General features: G+C 31.0%; 1 protein-coding gene across 1 annotated transcript in view; it reads left to right on the forward strand.

The window, feature by feature from the left end:
• Positions 1-1,370: 1,370 nt before the first annotated feature.
• The window catches only part of LOC148237490 (uncharacterized), a 73,320-nt gene continuing 53,002 nt past the window's right edge, over positions 1,371-21,688 (forward strand). The window contains exons 1-2 of the mRNA XM_088205061.1: positions 1,371-1,771; positions 1,842-1,887. Of these exons, the coding sequence (XP_088061187.1) occupies positions 1,685-1,771; positions 1,842-1,887 (133 nt within the window). The 5' untranslated portion in view covers positions 1,371-1,684. The remainder of the gene's footprint in view (positions 1,772-1,841; positions 1,888-21,688) is intronic.

A 21,688-nucleotide genomic window follows, 5' to 3' on the forward strand; every position in this document is an offset into this window, starting at 1 on the left:
TCAAAAATCAAATACAACTCATGGCGCTTCAACGTGGCCGTTTGACTGGACCAGATCTGGCGCTCGAAGTGAACGCAGATGCTTTTCTGTGGACTTTGAAGATTTTTTTGTGTTGATTCGGCGCTATTTTAAATAACATGTTTTTATTTCTGTAATTTAATATTAATTAAAATACCTGCTCTAAATATATTAAATTTTTATATATTAAATACATTGTTTCGTTTATTGTTTGTGACAACTACGAGCTTACATTGTTATATTACAATGATTTTTCAACTATTATAACAATAAAGATATGTTTTATTGCTTAAAAGTAACTTAATTTTAATACTAATTAGATTTTAAAAAATATGTCTCAAATGATTTTAAAACTTCTACATCTTCATATAAATGTATTTTTTAATCTATTTTACAACATAAAATAAATATTATGTCAAAACATTTGTAAAAGCAAATTTTATCTTTACAGAACTAGGAGTTAAAAATACTGAATATATAGTAAAGATTTACGCAATAACTACGTATGTATCAATTTAAATTTAACAGCGAAGACAGAGAAATTCTGAAGAAGTGGAAAAAAGTGTAAAGAAGTCGAAATATAAAGTGACAGCACTGAATATTAAATTTAATAATGACTATGCATTATTATTGGATGTAAATTAATAATTTAATTCAATTATTATTAAAAATTAAATTTTACAAATGATCAATAATAATTTACCTGGTTATGAGTGTCAGATAGTTTTTTGAAAATGTTATATATAAATAAGCTGAGCAAAGGTTCAGCATTGTAAAATATTTTTAGCTTTCTGTTTGTGCACGGACTTGTTGACATTAAAAATAAATAGCGAGTTATGTTTAGCGAATGTGTGATGACAGGTTGGAAATGAGACGCAATTATACCGCTGCAAATGTTTCATTTTCTGATCATTGTTACAGGTGAAGTGTTCCGCTTCAGTGTTGTCACAGTAGTTCCAGATTTGACAACCGTTTTTGCGGATTCGCAAACACCGCCTTATGTGGGGCGAATAGCGTAAACTGACGTTTTGGCAGGCTCTTCCCACATCATCAAATGCAATAAACGTTTTTGGATTCAGCTTTGAGTTTAAACAACTAAATTTATTTCGAGATTTGCTACTGGGTATAATAAATATTAATATTTAAATTTTTGATTTCAATATTTTTCTCTTATGTTTAATTTCTTCTTTTATTTTATTATAATATGTAGTTGTGATTTTTACTGAGTTTTTACTCATAAAGCTCTAATTTTTTTTTAACGATTACATTATAATATTAAATTATTTATGCGAACAATGGTCGCGCGGCAGACTATTTCGACCAAAGTGCATTCGCGACGTGAAATTGAATTTAGTTACTCGCGGCGTGCCGGGTGTCGCGGTTGTACAGTGTCGTTTCTAACGGAATCGACGATACTTTGAAAGTTTTTTCGTATTTTTCGTGCGAATTAAAAAAAATATTTGATAAAAATCGAGAAAACTTTCAAAATCAATATTAAGTGTTTCATACGACAATAAACTTTTATATCGATACATATAAAAATATTATTATCGCACTGTTTACATCCGAACAATACTGAATGTGTGCATTATTGTTGCATTTGTGAATTACTGTGAACATGTGCTGTTGTGAATTGTTGTAATCGGTTTTGAAACGCCAATTCAAAATGACCCTTGAAAAAGCGGGAGAAAACAGTGGCGCAAATCAAACCTCTATAATTGAGGGTACGGTCAAATTCAGAGATGGAAAAAAGGTAAAATACATTACGCTATATATTATAAAATATGTATATTGTTTTTATATATTTTACCTTAAATTTTCAGTGGAAATCGAGATGGTGCGTTATGCGGAAGCTATCTCCAGTTGCAGGTAAATATTGGCTCAATTTATATCAATTAATGCATTTATGTTGATTACATGCTAAACACATGTGTATTATATATGTGTTCTACGAAATGGTAGCGAACACGTAAAATAAATAGGCCCTTCATAAATTTTAATCCCATTATGTCGAAACGCAGTACGCAGGTAGAATACCGTCCCATTCATGAATAGCAATGTCAACAGGCTTCTAATTTTTTTCATCTTTACCACACAACACGTGTGTGTCAATCGAAGCGTTAAACTGCTCATAGATAAATATTGCATTTCCTGGTCGTTTTGTGTAACATTTATCACAAATATTTGACACAAAACGTTCGTAAGGTTATCTTTACGTTTAATGTATTATAACAATGACAATATTTATTTGATAATATTGCAGTAGGAAAGTTGTATATTGAATTATATATTGGGGTGAAGGCGAAACGATTATTATACGTATATTATATGTTTACAAACCATTTAAATCATTTCTGAAAGTTACTGATCATTACCTATAATTTATTTACTTTGCTTAGGTGTACAATAAAATATAATGATATAAATAATGGCACAAATTAACGTTGTATGCAACTAAATAGCATTTCATATTAGAGTAATTTAAGACCAAATCAAGAATTTGCTGACAAATTGTTTAAAATTAAACCTGGATTTTCATAATTTATAGCACAGACACAAACATTGATATATTACTGTTATAAATTGGCGGTTCTCGGTGAATCCCACCGATGCCACCAACTTTATCTTGTTATTTTGCGTTTCGTTGTTGAATCCTGTTGTTATGAAGGTTCCAGGTTTTTCTCAGCTACCAGATTCAAAGCTATTCGTAGAATGTTTCGAGGAGGTCTTTAGCTTTTATGGTAAACTTTATAGACACGACATAATATATTTTTATCTCGACGAGTTACATCACCCGAGTCGCAGCTCGATATTATCAGTGTCATTACGGACTGTATGGTAACGGAATACAGGACTCCCTTATTATATAACGTATTTTATACCTTATGTTTTTCCAATGGTATGTAAGACCATATTATATTAGAATAGCTAATGATGTTTTTTATTAAAAAAAACATGCATAACATAGCCTTAATTTTTTATTACATGTTTTCGGTTAAATAAGATTTATTATTTCTATAGATTCATAAAATTTAAAGAAACGCAAATGTCAAAAGCACATTTATGGAAAGAATATGCTAGGATATTTATTGATGGCTCTACATATTCTAGCTATTTTTGAGCTTTGATCATTTGGAATATATGATAACATTTCGTCGAGTAGATATGATAACTAATTCCCAGATACAATATCAGTTAATTTTTTATTGCAGCTGTTTTTAATTATAATATAAAAACAAATGTTGCACGAATAACCTTACTTTAAACTCGGCTCTTCAAGAGCGTGTTATAAAAAATGTATAAGACATCTATGCAATAATACAATATTGCCTTGTGCTCTTACACTTGTCGGTGCATCCTTTCCGGTGAACAACCAATAACATGACATTATTTTTTAATGGCCATTTTTGAGAAAATATCCTAAAATTTCTTGATTTTTCAAACGTATAGGTTACAGTTTTTTGAGAAATGTTCTATCTCACGCACAATTAGTAAATAAACATAATTGAAGACCTTTTATGAAAAAGTGCCAAATATGTCCACATTTTTCGAAATTTGTTTTATTGTTAGAAAGGATAGTGCTGGCAGTACAAGCTCCGTTAAGGAAAAAATCGTTAAACCACTATTATCACAAAAAAATGTAGGCAAAAATATCACATTGGTTGTTCTTAACATTAAACTGACTAAACAATGCATGTTTAAATTTAAAACTTTGAATGATAATATATGTATGTATTATTCCTTAAAATTTAAAAAACTTAAAATAATCAATAATTTTTTTTTCATATTTCGTGTAAATAAATAAATAATTTTGTATAAAAAGTCATATTGCTAAAAATGTTTATTGTGATAATGGTTATTCTTCAAATATGTGAGATATTAATCGTGATTTACAATTTTCATATTCACTTCCTGATTATTTGCACAATTCATATGCACGATATTGTATAATACATATATTAAATTGCTAATTTCGTACCCGTTAAAAAAATAACGGAAAGTAGACAAAATAGTGTTAATTAACCGTTTTTTAAATTTAAATACAATTTATTATTAATATATAATTTTAAAACATCGAATATGTTGTGTTTTATAGAAAAAAAATCTTAAAATCAAATAGTATGTTATTATTGTAAATGTTTATCAACTATTTATATAAATTACACTGATTTTAATATTTAATATAAAAAATAACATTTCGTAACCTCATCTGCGTAACATAGTCTCCAAGTCGTCTTATAAGATCGTGTTAAACTCTTGGATTTTGGACTTAGTAGCTAGACTAGTTCTGGCGTGAAATGGAGAGTGGCTTTGCTTGTTGCCACGTAAAGTTATGATGTAAGTTCTAGGTGGAAGTGTCGTGAGAGCTATATTCGCACTACTTTATAGTTGGGCAAGATTGTTACTGTCCATAATCTATCTTATAAGTAACGGCCAGAACAGCTGGAAATTCGGCAACGCTTTTACTAGGCACTTATAGTTCGAATACCTGGCAAGTCCATTCCACTGATTTATCGGTATTTGTATGAACAGTTATTTCTTTGTATTTATATAGAAGCTGACATTTGTTTTGTTGAGGTGCATTTTCAAGTTATCCTAATCCGCCTAAATATTCAATCGGCATGCGCGCTTGTATAACACCTACGAAAGCCACGTCGCAAATAACTATAACACTTTATTTTATTAGGGTTTTAACAAGTTATTGCGATAAATTCAGTATCACGTTCAAGAGGTAGTCCTGACACTAATAAAATAAAACAAAAATAACATGTAATTGATGAATACATTTAGTCAAAGTTGAAATCATTGTTAAAAGCGCGACTTATTTTATGCGTTACACATGGATCTAGGCGTTTTTTATATTGCTATATTATTTTTAATTATTTTAATACTCTCATTATTTCGTCATATTATTCGTTTAATATAAATAGTTGTTGATTAAACCGATAACGTAAAATTGATTAATTGCTGTCAGATGTGTTTGCGGTGCAGTTCAAAGTAGCCTGCGGCTAGTGTTATTAATTATGTTATTGCTAGTTTTATTTGTAATGTTTTTTTTTTATTTAATATAAAATGTAACTTATATATGATCAGAATTTGATATGAGAGTAGGTCGCAAGAGTTTCGCGACGGTATTAAGTGAATTTTGCTAAAGTTATGTGTGTATGTGGATGTAAAAGAAGGAGTTGAAGAAAAAGGAAGCGAGCATCTTCTGGCGCTGTACAGAAGTTGTAATTTCCCATCACGAACTTCCTCGAGCCATGTTTTTAGGTAAAAATAAATTCTCATCGCCCGAGTTTCGGCTCTGAGACGAGATCCGTCTCTATATAAGCAGAGAGGTTGCAATAATAAATTGCATTACGCAGAAAAAGCGGAGAAAATTGGCAAATCCCGGAGCGAGCGTGAGAACGTGTGAAAAATGATGGGGAGAAACATCTAGTTTGCCCTCATTGAAAGAAGGACGCGTGTGTATTGCGCTAGAAAAATGCCCTACTATGTTCTGAAATTTTTGAGGTACTTCATTGTTAGACCGCTCCCAGTTAACAACAAAGTACATCCATATGATTTTTTGTTTATAATCGCTTACGTGTTTTTCAGTTGCATTGTTTTTTTTGTATCTGGATATATAATGTTTATTTCACATGCCTCTTATCTTATAGTGGCATACTTAGAATGTATCGTTTTACATTATGTCATCGTGTAATACGATATATTTACATATGTGTGCATTTACGTTCAACGTATAATTGGTATAATAACCAGAGATTAACCCGACTATTCTCCGATACTTAACGGTAATCAATATCGTATTCGCGTTACGTTAACGTTAACGATTTTATTCGTCTCTATAATCTACGATGATTATAAAATATAAATAAATCAATTTAATGTATAAAATAATAATGGAGAAATCCGACGGTTGTTAAACCTGTTTCTGTGTGTGCGAAACGGTTTTAAGTTAAACTAACTGCATATTGCAACTCTTCAGATTTTTTGCATTCTCGCATCCTGTTAAGGTTTTAATTGCGATTCATACGTCTTGCCTCGAATATTTATAGATATTTTCATACAAAATTATTGTATATTCAGCGAATCTTTCTCGGAACTCTAAACCGCATTTTTTCTTCGTACGATTTTAATTGCAAAATTTATGCTTAATTTCAAAGCACTTCCCGGATCTTTTTTGCAACGCAGTTCTACATAATTAATTATATTTACGGCGAGTTACAAACATCGCTCAAAGTTGTAAATTAAATTTCGTACAGGCACCTACTTTCTTCAGATTTGAGCGAGTGGCCTATGTTTTAAAATCTGATTATGTAAAATACGCAAACTCGATAAATTCACTCCAAATTTGTATAATATTTATAATAGACAATTATATGTAATAATTCGCAATGAATTGTTCATGAATATGTTTCCGATCTAAATATGAATGATGTCATATTTGCGCTTGTTTTTCTCTTATATAACTATGTTCTTAAAGACCTTGTCTTGTGTGTATTCTTTCATTCGATTTTTTTAGAAATATGTGGTATAGATAATAAAAAGCCTTGTCGAATGGCGTCATGTATGCAGTCATCGAATGGCATTAAAACACAGATACCAACAGTTGCATATACCACGAACCGGTTTTCGATATCTCGACCAGGACCTACAGGGGTGTTGCGAAAATATTTGCGAAAAAAGTGGTTCGACTCTATCGAAAGAGAGTGATGTAATGACGTTGACAGTGACTTTGTTGTTGGAGAGTAGGTAAATATGTCATTTATGCACTAACTGGATCACTTCACTCATCAATTGTCAATAATATAGGAGACTAGGGTTTCTATAATACATTATCACATTTTACCGGTTCTAGAACTTAAGCTAAACATATCTTTATTAGTCTTTAATATTTTTGTTATATATATATATATGTATATGGGCTTACGCGATACGTCACGTCACTTGCTCAGCAACATTTTAATACTTAGGACCAGAATGACGGCTCCTTGATTATAAACACATCTTAATTAATATAAGAGATATTTTTTGTACTGAAAGCATTAATTATATATAACATGCGTAGCAAAAGGTGCGACTTGTGTGAATACCAATATTATCAGTGTCCTGATGGACCGTATAGTACGTCATGCTATTTGATAAGTAGAAGAAATATCTTATATTTATAAAACTATTAAGTAAACCCGAAGTTCAATAATTTATTTTCAATTAAATGATTCGAAATATATTTTTATTCTAAAGATATAACCTTTTCATTTTTTTAATTCCATTAGCATTATATGTCGCAGGCTTCGATGCACAATATTTCATGGATTCTAATAGCCCCATTTTTACATCATCTGCCGATCGTAATAAATGTTAGACGGAAGGAGCAAGGTCTGGAGAATAAGGTGGATTCGATAATACCTTCAAGCAAAGTTTCTTGATTTTATCTGGAGTCAATTTTGACACATCAACACGCGCATTGTCATGTTGAAGAATTATTCAACTTATGTAGATAAGTGCAGTATACAATATAAGCTTGCTGTTATTGTTTGGCCAGGTTTAAGAGTTTCGTAATGTACTATTTTTTTGTAATCCCATCATACACACAAAAAATACAGTATTTTTAAACAAGCACTGTTTTCTACAACGATTATTGTCGTACAATATCCATTTTTCATCTCCGGTTATCAAATAATTGTCCAATATCCAAGCCTTCCCAATTTGCTTAATTGTCTTATGTACTGTTGAATCGGACCGGTTTAATTTGTCGGCTAGCTGATGGATAGTTTGAGTATGATTTGCTTCCATTTCTGCAGCCATGACATCGTCGTCTTTCGTTGCAGGTCTCCCACATCCAGGATTATTCTTGATATTGTAATTTCCTGTTCAATTTTTTAAGCCATCTTTGATATTTATGAATATCTAAGGAATCACTTCACTTATAACGTACAATTTCGTATAAATTGTTCCCTAAGTAAAAAATTTGCCATCGTTTTTATAAACATTGATATTTATGAAAACTTAGTCTAGGTGTACTTCAACACAGATATAACAAAATACGTAACCTTTTGAGTAATGAGTTAATTTATTCACATATGTTAATTTGTTAGTATACACCTGGGAGTAAGTTAATTTAACGTATTTTTAATAACTATTTCTGTTGTTATTTGTTTATTAATATTTTATTAATAGTATATTTTAGTAAAAAAATCTATAATTCTGTGTTAATTGTAATAGTAGTTACTGTGTAATAGTATGTTTTATCAATACAGAGCCTTAAATATTTTGTTTATGTTCATTTATTTTGTATTTTTTTATTTTCTTTGTAAATTATTTACATTAATTAAAATTTAAAAAAATAAAAATAGTTTGGATATTTTTTATTTATTAAATATTTCTTCTACTATTTTGGTTACCTCAAAACAGTGATAGATTGACCGCCGTACATGTACGGCGATACTCCCCAGAGGGTTAAAGGCTAAAGCACTTAAATTAAAATATACGACAATTATTTCGAGATTACCTAATATGTTCATTAGAGATTTGAGACAACAATGATGCATCATTTCGTCTTAAAATAACTATGCAGGGTTATGAGTGATGTATGTATGTACAAACCCAAGTATATAACGTATCAAATCAAATTATTAGTAGGTTTTTCCTATAAACTGTAACCACAAATGGTAATAAACCAATATCGAATATCTGTAAATTTATGCATCATAGTGAAAATGTAATATAATATCTACTAGACAAACTTTCGCGTATTCTTTCAATTGAACATTGCTCTAAAATTACCTGTAGATGTAGACATAGGAAGCGAACATTTTTGCACTTTTATGTGGGTAAGAAATTCAGAATTCGCCTTACTACGTAGTTTGGCTTTGTGTTTTTCTATTTAATAACTTTTGGTTGAAAAAAATGTTTTGTACTGTTTCATAATTAAATTGTTAAATGTCCGAAATGTAGTTTATTTTACGTACTCTCAATGACGATTTTTGAGCTAATTCATAAATTCATTCATATGCATGTATTATACTTAAATTGTTGCAGCTCAAATTGCACACATATATTAACGACTCTTAGTGCCAATTCATAAATTCATTCACGTGTGCGTATAATATTGCTATTGTTGCAATTGCGTATTGTTGTCTGCCTAAACTGTCCATCAATGATTAAACAAACAGGAAATCGAAACGATTATTATGATATTTGTGATCCCATTTATGTTATGTAACTCAATTTTTACGTGCCTTATCTTGTGTTAATAATATTGATGCGATAAATATAAATCTTCCACAATGCCTTATCTATTCACCGTTAAAATATCAATAGATCTTACTAGTATAAATAGCTAACTAAATGGAAACATTTTCTTATGTGTGTGAATGATCAAACATCTTATATATAATTGTTCTAATCTATAACATAAACGTGTTACTTTATTCCGAAAGGAATATTTTCAACGCTTGAAACTATTAAGAAACGCACTACATTTATTTGTAGAATTTTTTTGCACAATTGTATGGTATACGAGCTCCGCTAAAAATATTTGGCAATTATGGCAAACAGAAACATTTGTTTTCAACATCAGTTTATGGCGTCGTATTGAATCTCTCAGGGGGAAATAAGCGGAAGAATAAATACAGACAGTTATCGCGTCTTACATATTGCTCCAGTTTGTCGCATTTCGATATGACACTATGTTTTAAAAATATTATATATATAAGAGGGCTGATCAAAGTATTTTCAAACCGAATTTTGGTCAATAGATGAGCGCAAAAACAATTATCACTTCTCAGAAGTCAAAAATTCACGTCAAAAGCAATAAAATCGTGTCGGCGCCGTTGCAGTGGGAACGCTCGGTAACGAGCGTTCCCACTGCGACGGCGACGACACGATTTTATTGCTTTTGACGTGGATTTTTGACTTCTGAGAAGGGATAATTGTTTTTTGCGCTCTTCTATTGGGCAAAATTCGGTTTAGATGAAAACACGACTAATTATCAGGTAGATATTTTTAATGCCTAATTAAAATATTTCGCATAAAATATGATTTTAGAAAATATGTCGCAACCGTGGCTAATTTTTATATTTATTTATAGCATGGAAAGGGTTAACTCGTACCTATTATTATTTATTCAAAAAATTATATTACGATGTTAAAAATATATAAAATTCCATTTTTGTCATGAGGTCCGGAATCATTGGTTTCCCAAGGCTCGGGTTCGTTTTGAAGCAAAAAGGCAAGGGTTATCAAAGAAGCAGATAGCAAAAACATAAAGACAAAGAAAATATCATTGTAATACAAAATATTTTATGCGTTGAGTGTTTACAGTTCAATTGCAAACACGTTACAATGATAGCATTGTCTTTTAATTTTAACGAGATTTTCATTGCTGCGAATTCGTTATTGTTTATATGTTTCCAGTGTACTTTAAATGGTGTTTTTAAAAGATAACTTTATTTTAAATATACTTATTTTGTCATATTATGTTTTAATCTAACCCATGGCTATAAGCAATAAATATTAATTAATAGTTGTATCGCTTTCAAAGCACACCTCCCCTTTCGATCCGCTAATTATTGTTTTCTCATGCGTAACAATTCCTATGTATATGACGCAGGTAAAACAAATCGTGACGTCATTTGCAAAAAAAAATACGTAGCCTATCACGTGAGAGTATCCGTGTGCAACAACCTCCTATCTCTTTCGTGATCTACACGTAAATTGGGTAATGATCTATGAAACGCCATTGTTTTTGTGCTCTTGTGATATACTCGCTCAATTAGTCGGTAATCCTTAATGGCTATAGATTGATTGCGAAAATTTTTTTTTTAATATTTCGGTGAGCGTACCTTTGTGGGATTGTATATGAAAATTAATTGTCCTCGTGTTCTCGTATCATTCTCGGGTCATTTTAACGCACGACATCTGATTTGTCGTGTTTGAAACGAGTGCGATTCAAACCGGACTCGTGACTAGAATAACGTTGACGTAATACGCTAGTGTACCTTTGCAGTGTACACAATAATATGCAACGCACGTACCCATAGAATTATGTATTTTAATAATGTAAGAAAGAGGGAGAAAAAACGATCAAAGGGTGTAGAAGATTACAACCTTGAAAGTATAATGCGGAAAATTTGCATCAGGATGATATTAAAGTTTTTCTTGATCATGATATCATATATGATAAGAATCGTTTTTTTTTAATAAATATGTACATATGTATCAGGCGCGTATGGTGAGATACTTTCCCTTTCGCTTGCTCGCGTGTTAAGCGCCGAGAGTGAATGAGAGATATGGGCGTGCGTAATCCGCACGCAGGATTCATCAAAAAATGAATTTTAGCACAATCTATGCGAAAATGCTTATACAATATTGTATAATAAAGCGCGCGATGGCTTTAAATGTGAGATGCTTTATAGCATTTTGCTTCATTCAATAAAATATTCCACGACAAAAAAGTATTAGGTTTGCAATTTTTTTTTTGATTTTTGTTAAATATTTAGAGAGAAGATTTTCTATTAGGTTTTGGTTTTACGTAGAAATAAAGTTATTTATTTTAATTATAGAAATAAACACACACGTAGTCCATTATGAGATCGTAAGCATGACTTATGACAAACAGTCAAATTATTTTTTAATTAAACGTACTGATTGACAGCCTGTGTGATTGACAGCAGTATATTAAGAAGTTTGATTGTGAAGGCCCTCGTGATCGCGATTAGGTTTCATTACGCATAGAAATATGCACAAAAATAAAATATACACTAATACAGGGTTTCCCAAACTTTTTCAGCGACGGAACACTTGGCAAATCCGAAAATTTTGGCGGAACACTTAATTTATTTTTTAGGCTGGGTAATTCATAATAAAATAAAACATGTTATTAAAAAAATGTTATTAAATTTATTTAATAAACATAAAAATACAAATAAATAAAACTCCTAATGACTGATGATTTTGGGTTCTTATATAACAATTTTTTTTATATCAGGCACAATTTTGGTTAGTTGTATTTTCATATCTGCCGTGGCGTGGAGTCTATTTCTGTATTTTGTTTTTGTTGCAATATACTTAAAAAATCCCACTTCGCATAAATACGTCGTGGAAAACGGAAGTAAACAAACCAGAGCTTGTTTTGACACCTTGGGGAACTCTTCAGTCAGACTCGCCCAGAAATCATTTAATGGCTGATATTTTTGTTTCAAATCAGAGTCATTAACTAAATTCTCATAATCCCTTAAGCCCACTGGTTTTACTGTCACGAAAAATGGATTCCGAACCCAGGAATCGTCCTTACTAGTTTTCGGAAAATATTCCGAAAGAGTTATTTTCAAGTAATATAGGTGTTCTAAAAATACTTGTGAAACTTTTTTATCTACTTGAAAATTCAATTCATTTAAACATGCATATCCAAGACAGGAAAACAATCAAAATTATAAGATTTAACCGATAGAATCTGAAATTGTAACTTTTTATCAAAAGATTCAATTTTATCTCTCATATTAAAAATTGTAATACTTTTCTCTTGTAATTATGAGTTAACATCATTTCACTTTGTAAAAATATCCGCCAGATATGCAGATGTATCAACCAGGAAGGATTTGTTAAAAAATTTATAAAATGATGTTGCAAACTATTTTGTGCTTTCAAGAAGACTAAAAATTCATTTCGAAGTTCATAAAGTCTTAATAGTACTTTTCCTCTGAATAGCCATCTCACTTCAGTATGTAATAAAAGTGCTTCATGTTCACTACCCATTTCATCGCACAAAATTTTAAATAATCTGGATTGAAGTGGTCTAGATTTTACATAGTTTATCATTTTCACGGCTACTTCATAACATTTTTTAAATTTGTGGAAATTTTTTTAGTCAACAGTGCATGCTTATGCAAAATACAGTGACTGCTAGTAGCATATCTAGTCACATAAATAAAATTCGTATAACAAGCACTAATATCGTGTGATTAATTAACAAAAAAAATATTGTTTAAATACGATCAAATTTTAAAGTTAAAAAAAACAACACTGACTTATGAAACTTTTCCCTCCAGATTTTATACACATCAATGTTGAATATTTAACACATATTTTCAAGCTTTTTTATCAGATTTATGAACAATTTTTATGTATTAGCAAGACTAACAATTTTTTTAATCTACTCTAAATTTTTGTGAAATATCTATTTAGGCTCCGCGGAACACCTATTTTGGATCCGCGGAACACCAGTGTTCCGCGGAACGTAGTTTGGGAAACCATGCACTAATAAATTGTTCTCTCACACAATATAAATATTTTGTGATAAACCGCTATGCGACACCTTTCTTAATATTTCTCGGAACGCAAACAATCGTCAAATGATTCGTGAGAGATTTCTCAATGGCGAAGGTCGTAGTATCGTATTACATGCATGTAAAAAGAGAAGAATCTCGTCCAATTCCGGTTAACCGATAAAAACATAACCGCAGCCGATAACCGACATTTTTAACGTTCCGACCGGTTCGTTTCAAACGCGAAAAAATAAAATAACGACAGATATACCGAAAGCGTGAACGTTTGCAAAAATAAAATCAATGGCTGTTATATTCGCCGCAGTTAAATTTTAACGGTCAGTTAAACGGAATGTCGTCTGGTTTTGAGCTCGTTCAAAATAGAAAATGGAAGTTATGCACGCGGCGTTTGCACGTGGTGCGAATTTATGTGAGTGCAGTTACGGTAGCATTTGGTACTACTGTATTTCAAGACGTAAGTTTCGTCAGTGTGAATAATTTAACTAAATGTCGAAACAAGTATCATTAAGATAAATCTTATCTATTTTTATACCCAATATACACCGACCTTTTAGTAACCATATTACCATTCAATTGATGTCCCTTCAGACAGTTACTCAAATAAATAAATAAATTTTATGAGGCTCTTTCTGCAAGTCATGTTTGAAACAATAATACTATGGATTTATGTATGTTTGTATATGTTATGCAATTACTGGTATAAAAAAGATATAAATAATCACATTAATATTCTATTACGCCACCAATTACTACAATCCCTTTCTTTATTATTCATTATTAACTTGCGTATAGAAAAACATAAGCATTGTTTGAAATATTCTTTGTAATTATCTTACGGCCACCTTAAAACCAGCTTCCAATAAAAGGGATGATTTTGGATTAATGATATTGTTTTTTTATTTTTGCCTTGCATCCGTGTCACTACGTTTCATAATCAATAATCAAATTTTTAGGTGATTCGATTATTTGTTATGGAATGCTGTGCCATGTACGAACGGCAAAAATGAAAACCAATCGCATTATTTTTTAGCAATACCTACAAAATAATCCACTTTAATGAAAGCTGGTTTTAATGTGTTTAATTTTAATGTATTTTTTGCTACAAGAATAACACTAAAAATAAAAATATTTTTTTTAACATGAAAAAAAATTATTTCAACTTTCTTTAAAATAACACTTCAGTCAAAATAAAATATTTTTGGCTAATTATGTGTGTGATAGAAAAACCGACATGGGTCGAAAAAAAAACTATTTTTGGGTGAAGTTAACCCTCTGCTTTTCGGGTCTTATAAGACTACTATCTAAATATTGTATTATTATTGTTATTTTCCCTTGAAGCAAATGCCCTTCAATTCATTAAAACTGTATTTATTTGATTTCTCAATTATGGTGTTGAATCCGGAAATTCTCGCCAACGTAGCAGCAAAAGCCAATATATCTGATTTCGGCAACAAAGAGGTTAAAATAAATTTCTATAAAACAAATCGGTTCTTATCGAAATAAATATCTTATAAATAAATATACATTTGTATCAGTACATGCGGTAGATGCGGCACATGCCATGGGATTGTAAAACAATTCTAAAATTAAATATTTTTATCGTTAATCACTTTTTAAATTTTCATGATTATAAAACGTAATCGCTCAAAAAATCGGCTATGGACAACCATAACGAGGGAGCGGCTAAAGCCGACTGTCGCGTATGCGCACTAGAACTTCAGTCGTTACTCGTGCTCGTGTTTACAGTCGCCCGTCATTAACCAACCGGCCTTTCGGCCTTCATGTTTCGCAGTGGGAGCTGTCGGCTTCTCATAACAATAGCCGGGCAAGTGTGAAATCTCTCGTACACTTTACATTTCGACGTGCTCTAAATTTAAGGAATACGAAAAGAATTTTCCAAAACCGCTTTTTATATCACTTCAACGCTCGTATGGAACTTTTTAATTTTATGAGGTTGAAAAGTAAACTGTATTGTATTTGTGAATGTATTTATTCTTTTCTACAATGAAAAGAATAAATACATTCACTAGAAATATTCAAAGTGAGAATAGATTGTCAGCTCTTGTATTAATATCAATCGAAAAAAAAACTTTTAGACAAATTAATGAAAGATAGTATATTATGTGATGCGGTTATTGAAAACTTTTGTAAGAAGGAGCGTCGAATAAAATTAATTTAAAAATATAAATACATAATATGTTTATCAAATAAAGAAAATAAATTTTAAAATATAGTTTTTGTCCCCTCCCCCTCTGACCGTATGCCCTGTTTCAAAAGTGTGTATGTACTTAATAAATTATATATCAACTTAAATATTTTTGGTAGGTCTTAATAAATTAAGTGTTTCCACTGCTTTTGTTAGCATACTAGAACTATATTTTATTAGCCAAAAATTGTGTTATACTCTCGTTGGTGTAATGCATGAGAATTTTCATTGTATGTATAATTCACATGCGCTTATAAAAAAAACTTACAGTAATATATGCTATTTATGATTAAATTACGCATATATAATAATAATAAAATAAAATATGGAATTATTTAGATGCTTGTAATGAAATGTATATACATTGCTAAAATGAAACATATATGGAAATTAGATTCTACAAGGCACTTCTTAATATTGTCTCATGAAAGGATACTCCTGAGATTATATAATATCTCAAATGTCAAGTACAAGACCACCCGAGAGCACTCGCTCTTATAAAAATACTCGAATGCGTTTGCATATAGATTTGAAGCACTCTTTTAAATTCATATGAGCTGCTTTTTCATTCGCTTCTGTTTGCTGAAGCAACAACCGGCGATGACTAACATCCGAGGTGTGCTCGAAATGCTAATAATCCAGCATTTCGTATTCCAAACGCGAATTTAGCAAAACCGAGGTTAGTCAGTAGTAGTAGTAGTAGTGCATATCTTCTTATTCTCATGATCCACCGATGAGAACAACGCTTTGGGTCGAGGTCGTTCTCTTTTGGAAAATTGCGGGGTCTTTCCATTGCTCCAGATCTATAGCTTGGCTTTCTCTCTATGTATATTTAGGTGCACACCATGTACGCCATTTTTTGATAAATTATACCCCATCTGAATCGTGTCCATGTTCTCATGTCGTATTATTATCGACGTGCGTGTAGCTCATCTTGATAATAAGCCATCGATGGATAAATCAAGCATAATCGTTTTTGCTTGGTCCAGGAACTCGTTGACCCACTGTATTTTGTATGATAACAATCTTGTCTGTGTTTATGGTATTGTAATCATAAATCACCTGTAAGACGGGTTGAATCAAAACAATAACAATAGATATCATAAATAACCTTTCAAATCATTTGCTCAGGTATGCGTTTCATACAGGTAGTATAATAGGAAGTATAAAAAATGGCCTAAGTGAGCATTAACTATTTCTAAGAAATGACGTTCCGAGTTTCGCTTAATCCTTATTCATACAAAGCACTTAACCTACACTAAATAATAAATAACTATTATCTACGGTTTATCAATATTTAGATATGTATATTCTTCATTCTTAAATAACTCGAACTCTAACAAACACTTCATAATAAACTATCTTTATTATCTAATCAGCAGATATCAATACTTCAATGCTATGCTATTTAACGATTCAAAATATTTTTATTTTATGGGAACCGATTATTTCTGTAATACATAAATATTGGAAAGCATAATAGAAATTTTATATTTTTCTTCAAAAACTACCGTTAAATACGAAACATGAAACAGCTTAACGAATCGTTCAATAATTTTAGTACCATTGCTTATTTTTAATGTTTTATATTATATGAATTTCATCATCACGATATTCATCAATCATATAATTACATATACATATGTATAATAATCACTGATTCCGATCTGCCAGACACGATGTAAATTGAAAAACATGGGATTTGAACCCAGGACTTACAGGTATTAGACGCAAACTAAACCACATGTTTATCGTGCTAGTTTAAATTTGCGTTCTACAGCAAAATTAAGCTGCGTTAATATATTTAAATCTAACTGCATAAGTCTAAAATGTTATCGATCTACAAACTTATAATATAAGAGTATTGGTCAAAGTGTATTCAAATCGAATTTGGTCAATAGGAGGGTGCAAAAACAATTATCACTTCTCAGAAGTCAAAAATTCACGTCAAAAGCAATAAAATCGTGTCGGCGCCGTTGCAGTGGGAACGCTCGGTAACGAGCGTTCCCACTGCGACGGCGCCGACACGATTTTATTGCTTTTGACGTGAATTTTTGACTTCTGAGAAGGGATAATTGTTTTTTGCGCTCTTCTATTGGACAAAATTCGGTTTAGATGAAAATACGACCAATTATCAGGTAGATATTTTTAATGCCTAATTAAAATATTTCGCATAAAATATAATTTAAGAAAATATGTCGCAACCGTGGCCGCCGCAGTGCGAACGCTCGTTACCGAGCGTTCCCACTGCGTCGGCACCAACACGATTTTATTGCTTTTGACGTGAATTTTTGACTTCTGAGAAGGGGTAATTGTTTTTTGCGCTCTCCAATTGGGCAAAATTTGGTTTACATGTGCTTTATTCAATTTTCGCTTGTAATTTTGTTATAAAAAATCTTAATATGAACGCTAGATATCCGAGCATTCCCACTGCAACGGCTCCGACACGATTTTATTGCATTTACCTTCTAAAAAGGAATAATTGTTTTTTGCGGTTATTGTAGGTTGTAATATTTTTGTAAAAAGTCTTAATATGAATGTTAGATATTCGAGCGTTTCCACTGCGACGGCACTACTGTATTGCTTTTGACGTAAATTTTAAAAATTGCCGTCATTTGGAAGCACTCTCCTAGAATTTGCACAGAAAAATTCATTTAATGAAATCGAAATATTAAAAAAAGACCACTGACTGACCAACTTTTTGCCCCCTTCCCCTCTCTTGAAAAAATTGAAATGACGTCCCTGTGTGTATCCGTGAGTGAGATAAGGAAAAGCTAGGAAAACTAATAGTTTATAGTCTTAAAGTACGTTTGGTAATTTAACATTATTTATTGTTTGTTGTTTTATTAATATTATTTACATAGGATAAAATTAGTTTGGATTTCTACTGATTTTATTTTTGGGTTCGAAATTATAATTCATATGTTCTTTTAGCGAAACTATGCTCCGTTTATTTTAAAAGAGTCACTTTTAGGTCTATTCATAAGTGAAAAATAGATGATAACTTTGGGTGTAAGCATCCCCACCAATTTCCTTTAAAGTAGATATAGGTTCGATATACTTATCATTGCTTCTTTCTATATTTTAAATAAATTCAGAGAAATTAGAATTGTTACTATATTTTTTTATGTTGAAATAGTGAAAGTTATAAGCTATCTAAATCAATCGTTATCATTTACTATTGATACATGAATAGCGATAACAATTTTAAGACGTCCGTGCGCTACGAGTGTCGAAATAAAAATGAAGTAGTTGAAACGTTTATGACAACTTTACTCGGCGCAAGCGGACTAATGTAATGCCATTGTGAAATACGAGATAAGCCTCAAAGTGACTCTGTTAAATGAAACGAAGTATAGATATTTCTTAGGAAAAATATAATTAGCAGTGTTTTTTTACTGCCATAAAAGTGCAAATATATGTATAGCGCAATGAAGGTTTAGTTTAAGGTTTTTCTTTAATTGTGTCAGTTGATTATAATCAACTGACACAATTTAAAAATTGAAGACGCATTATCGTTCAGTGTTTTAAGGTGAATTTGAAACTTTCATTAAATAATTTAATGTTTCAAATCCACCTCAAAACACGTAAACGTAAAACGTGACTCAAAAACTACATATTAAAGAGACATTAGAAAGATTAGCGCAGTGTGAGCAGCGAAATAATGGCAAATATATTTTTTTTAATGGTCCGTTTTCCTGGCAAGCTCTATGTTTTGATATGGGCTTCTCCTCGTTCATCTTCGCGCTTGTTTCTCCATTAACGCCCATTATCAGAGCTTTCGACATTCCGAAACCACCGTCGGCTTTTGTTTAGCGCGCCGGCTGTTCGTTAGTCGAGTTAGCGCAATCAGTGGTGCCACCTGAACGGCGTTAGCTCTCCCTACGGCGACTTCATCATCAAGTCGCACTTGTGCGTAACGAGAGTTGGCTCTGTTTGCTCGTACCGTTATTTGTTGTGTGGAGCCGTGCCCGTTTTAGCAATTGGCCAAAATGGCGTTCGCGCTCCGCCGAGCCGACGCGCAAAATGGACAACAAGAAGCTCGAATAAAGAGACTCTTCTTGTTCTCCGAGAGATCTGGGAAACGCATCGAGGTCGTACCACCGCACCCTGGCTTGCGATTTTTGCATATTGAATAGCTCAGATTGCATCATTGTACGTTCACTTGCGGTGATTTATAGGCTTAGAATGTCAACTGAAGGATCTTTAGCGTCTCGTTAGCAGCGTCCTGGTTTGATTTGGAAAGTCCGTTGTTTTGTTGTCTAAAGCTCCATCTGCTTCTGCACTACGCGGTTCGAGATATCCGGTCGTTGGCACTTTTGCAGCTAACAGTCACTCCAGATCTACTCGACCACATAAATAGAGATTTGTGCTTTTATTTCTTCCGGGATGGAATAATATATATATATTGACTAGCTTTAGAACTCGTACATTTAAGGCAAATATACAAATCGGCAGAAATCAGTGGTATCATGAGAATAAACATTCTTTAAAAATTGTTGCCTTAATCACATATGTGCAATGCCTTCATAATCAACATTTCACTGCACAGTTTTGGTAATCATATACATATGTAATAATCACGTAAATCTATAAAATTTAAAATCTGTACTAGGTAACTAATAGTTGATTCTTTATGGATTATATGTACTCAATTTGCGTTAACACAGTCAGTTTGAGAGCTATGCATTTCATTATTATTCATAACTGAAAAAGATATGGTAAATTTGGGCTTACGCCCCTACTATTAGCTCTAAAGCACACGATACGGATATACGTTCGTTACATTTATCATTACTTTTTTGGTATTTTAAAAAATTAAAATAGCTACAAAATAATTTTATTTTTTGTGGCAAAAATGGATTAATTTTGTTTTTAAATTAAATAAAAATGCCATATTTTTAATAAATTATATTTTATTGTTTTACAAAACAGTAAGTAGCTTACAAAAAAGAAAGCTTAGAATAAAAAACGTGAAACTGGGGCGTTTTTTTTTGCATATTTATAATATGCTAATTCTGATGTCTATCTTATGCTTGCGAATTTAAAAAAAAACTTGAAATTAAAAATAATATTAAATAAAATCGCTACGAAAATAATGTGTAGATAAAAACTTAATTTAACTATTTTTTTTTAAATTAAATGCTTGTATTTAAATGCACTTTTTTAAATCATGAACACTTTTTTTAATCTTTTTCATTAATCTCAATTATTCTGCTCGAAAAATAAATTATTTAACAAATATATTGAACTTAAAACAAATTATGTCACTTTGAATAAATAGTTTCCGCTAAAAATTAACACTGCGCTAAAAATGAATACTTTGCACTAAAAATGATACCACTGATGTTTTTTTCTGACTGTCTCAATTAAATAAAATGTCGAGAAAAATTAAAACACTTAGGTAACAGATAAATATGTAGATCTATGTCAAAAAGATCTATTTCAAAGTGCAAAATATTAAATTCAAGTTTGAGTGTACAAAGTGCATACTATCAATTTTTTAATGCAAAGTATTAAAATTTATGTTTGTTTGTACAAAGTGCGTATTATTAAATTTGTATTGCAAAGTATTAAAATTTGTGTTTGTGTGTAAAAAGTGCATATTATCAAAATTTAGTGCAATTATATATAACTAAATAAAATAGTTAAAATACTTTATTATTGAATACAAATACTGAAAATAAAATCATGCATATTTTTAATTTAAGGACATAAGATAATAAATATTAAAAAAACCCAACTATTACTGAGAAAGTATGAAAAAATACATCATAAGAAAAACCCGTTTTTAAGTCTATATACAATATTGTTATAGTTTAAATTATTGTAAAAAGTACATACATAAAAAAAATAATGAAAATACTCTCTGATAGAAATTAGAAGTCGAACTATCTGTAAAACATATCTTCCTGACCATTTATGACCTGATGCTCTGATGTCTTGTAGTAAAAAATGATGATGATGATAGATGATTTTGTAGTAAAAAAATCTGATTTACCTTCAATTATGAAGTATTATTTCATGCTTTTTTCAAGAATATAATAATTTTTATTAACCATCAAAATTCTTATTTTTTTTTATGGCGTCAGTAGTTATTTACGTACTATATTTTTGTAGTGATTTAACTTAAAATATTTAAATTGCGTGGGCTTGAAAAACCCGTTTATAA

This window comes from Plectrocnemia conspersa, unplaced genomic scaffold (assembly GCF_051122295.1).
Source record: "Plectrocnemia conspersa isolate PC_06_02 unplaced genomic scaffold, ASM5112229v1 ptg000002l, whole genome shotgun sequence".
NCBI lineage: Eukaryota > Metazoa > Arthropoda > Insecta > Trichoptera > Polycentropodidae > Plectrocnemia > Plectrocnemia conspersa.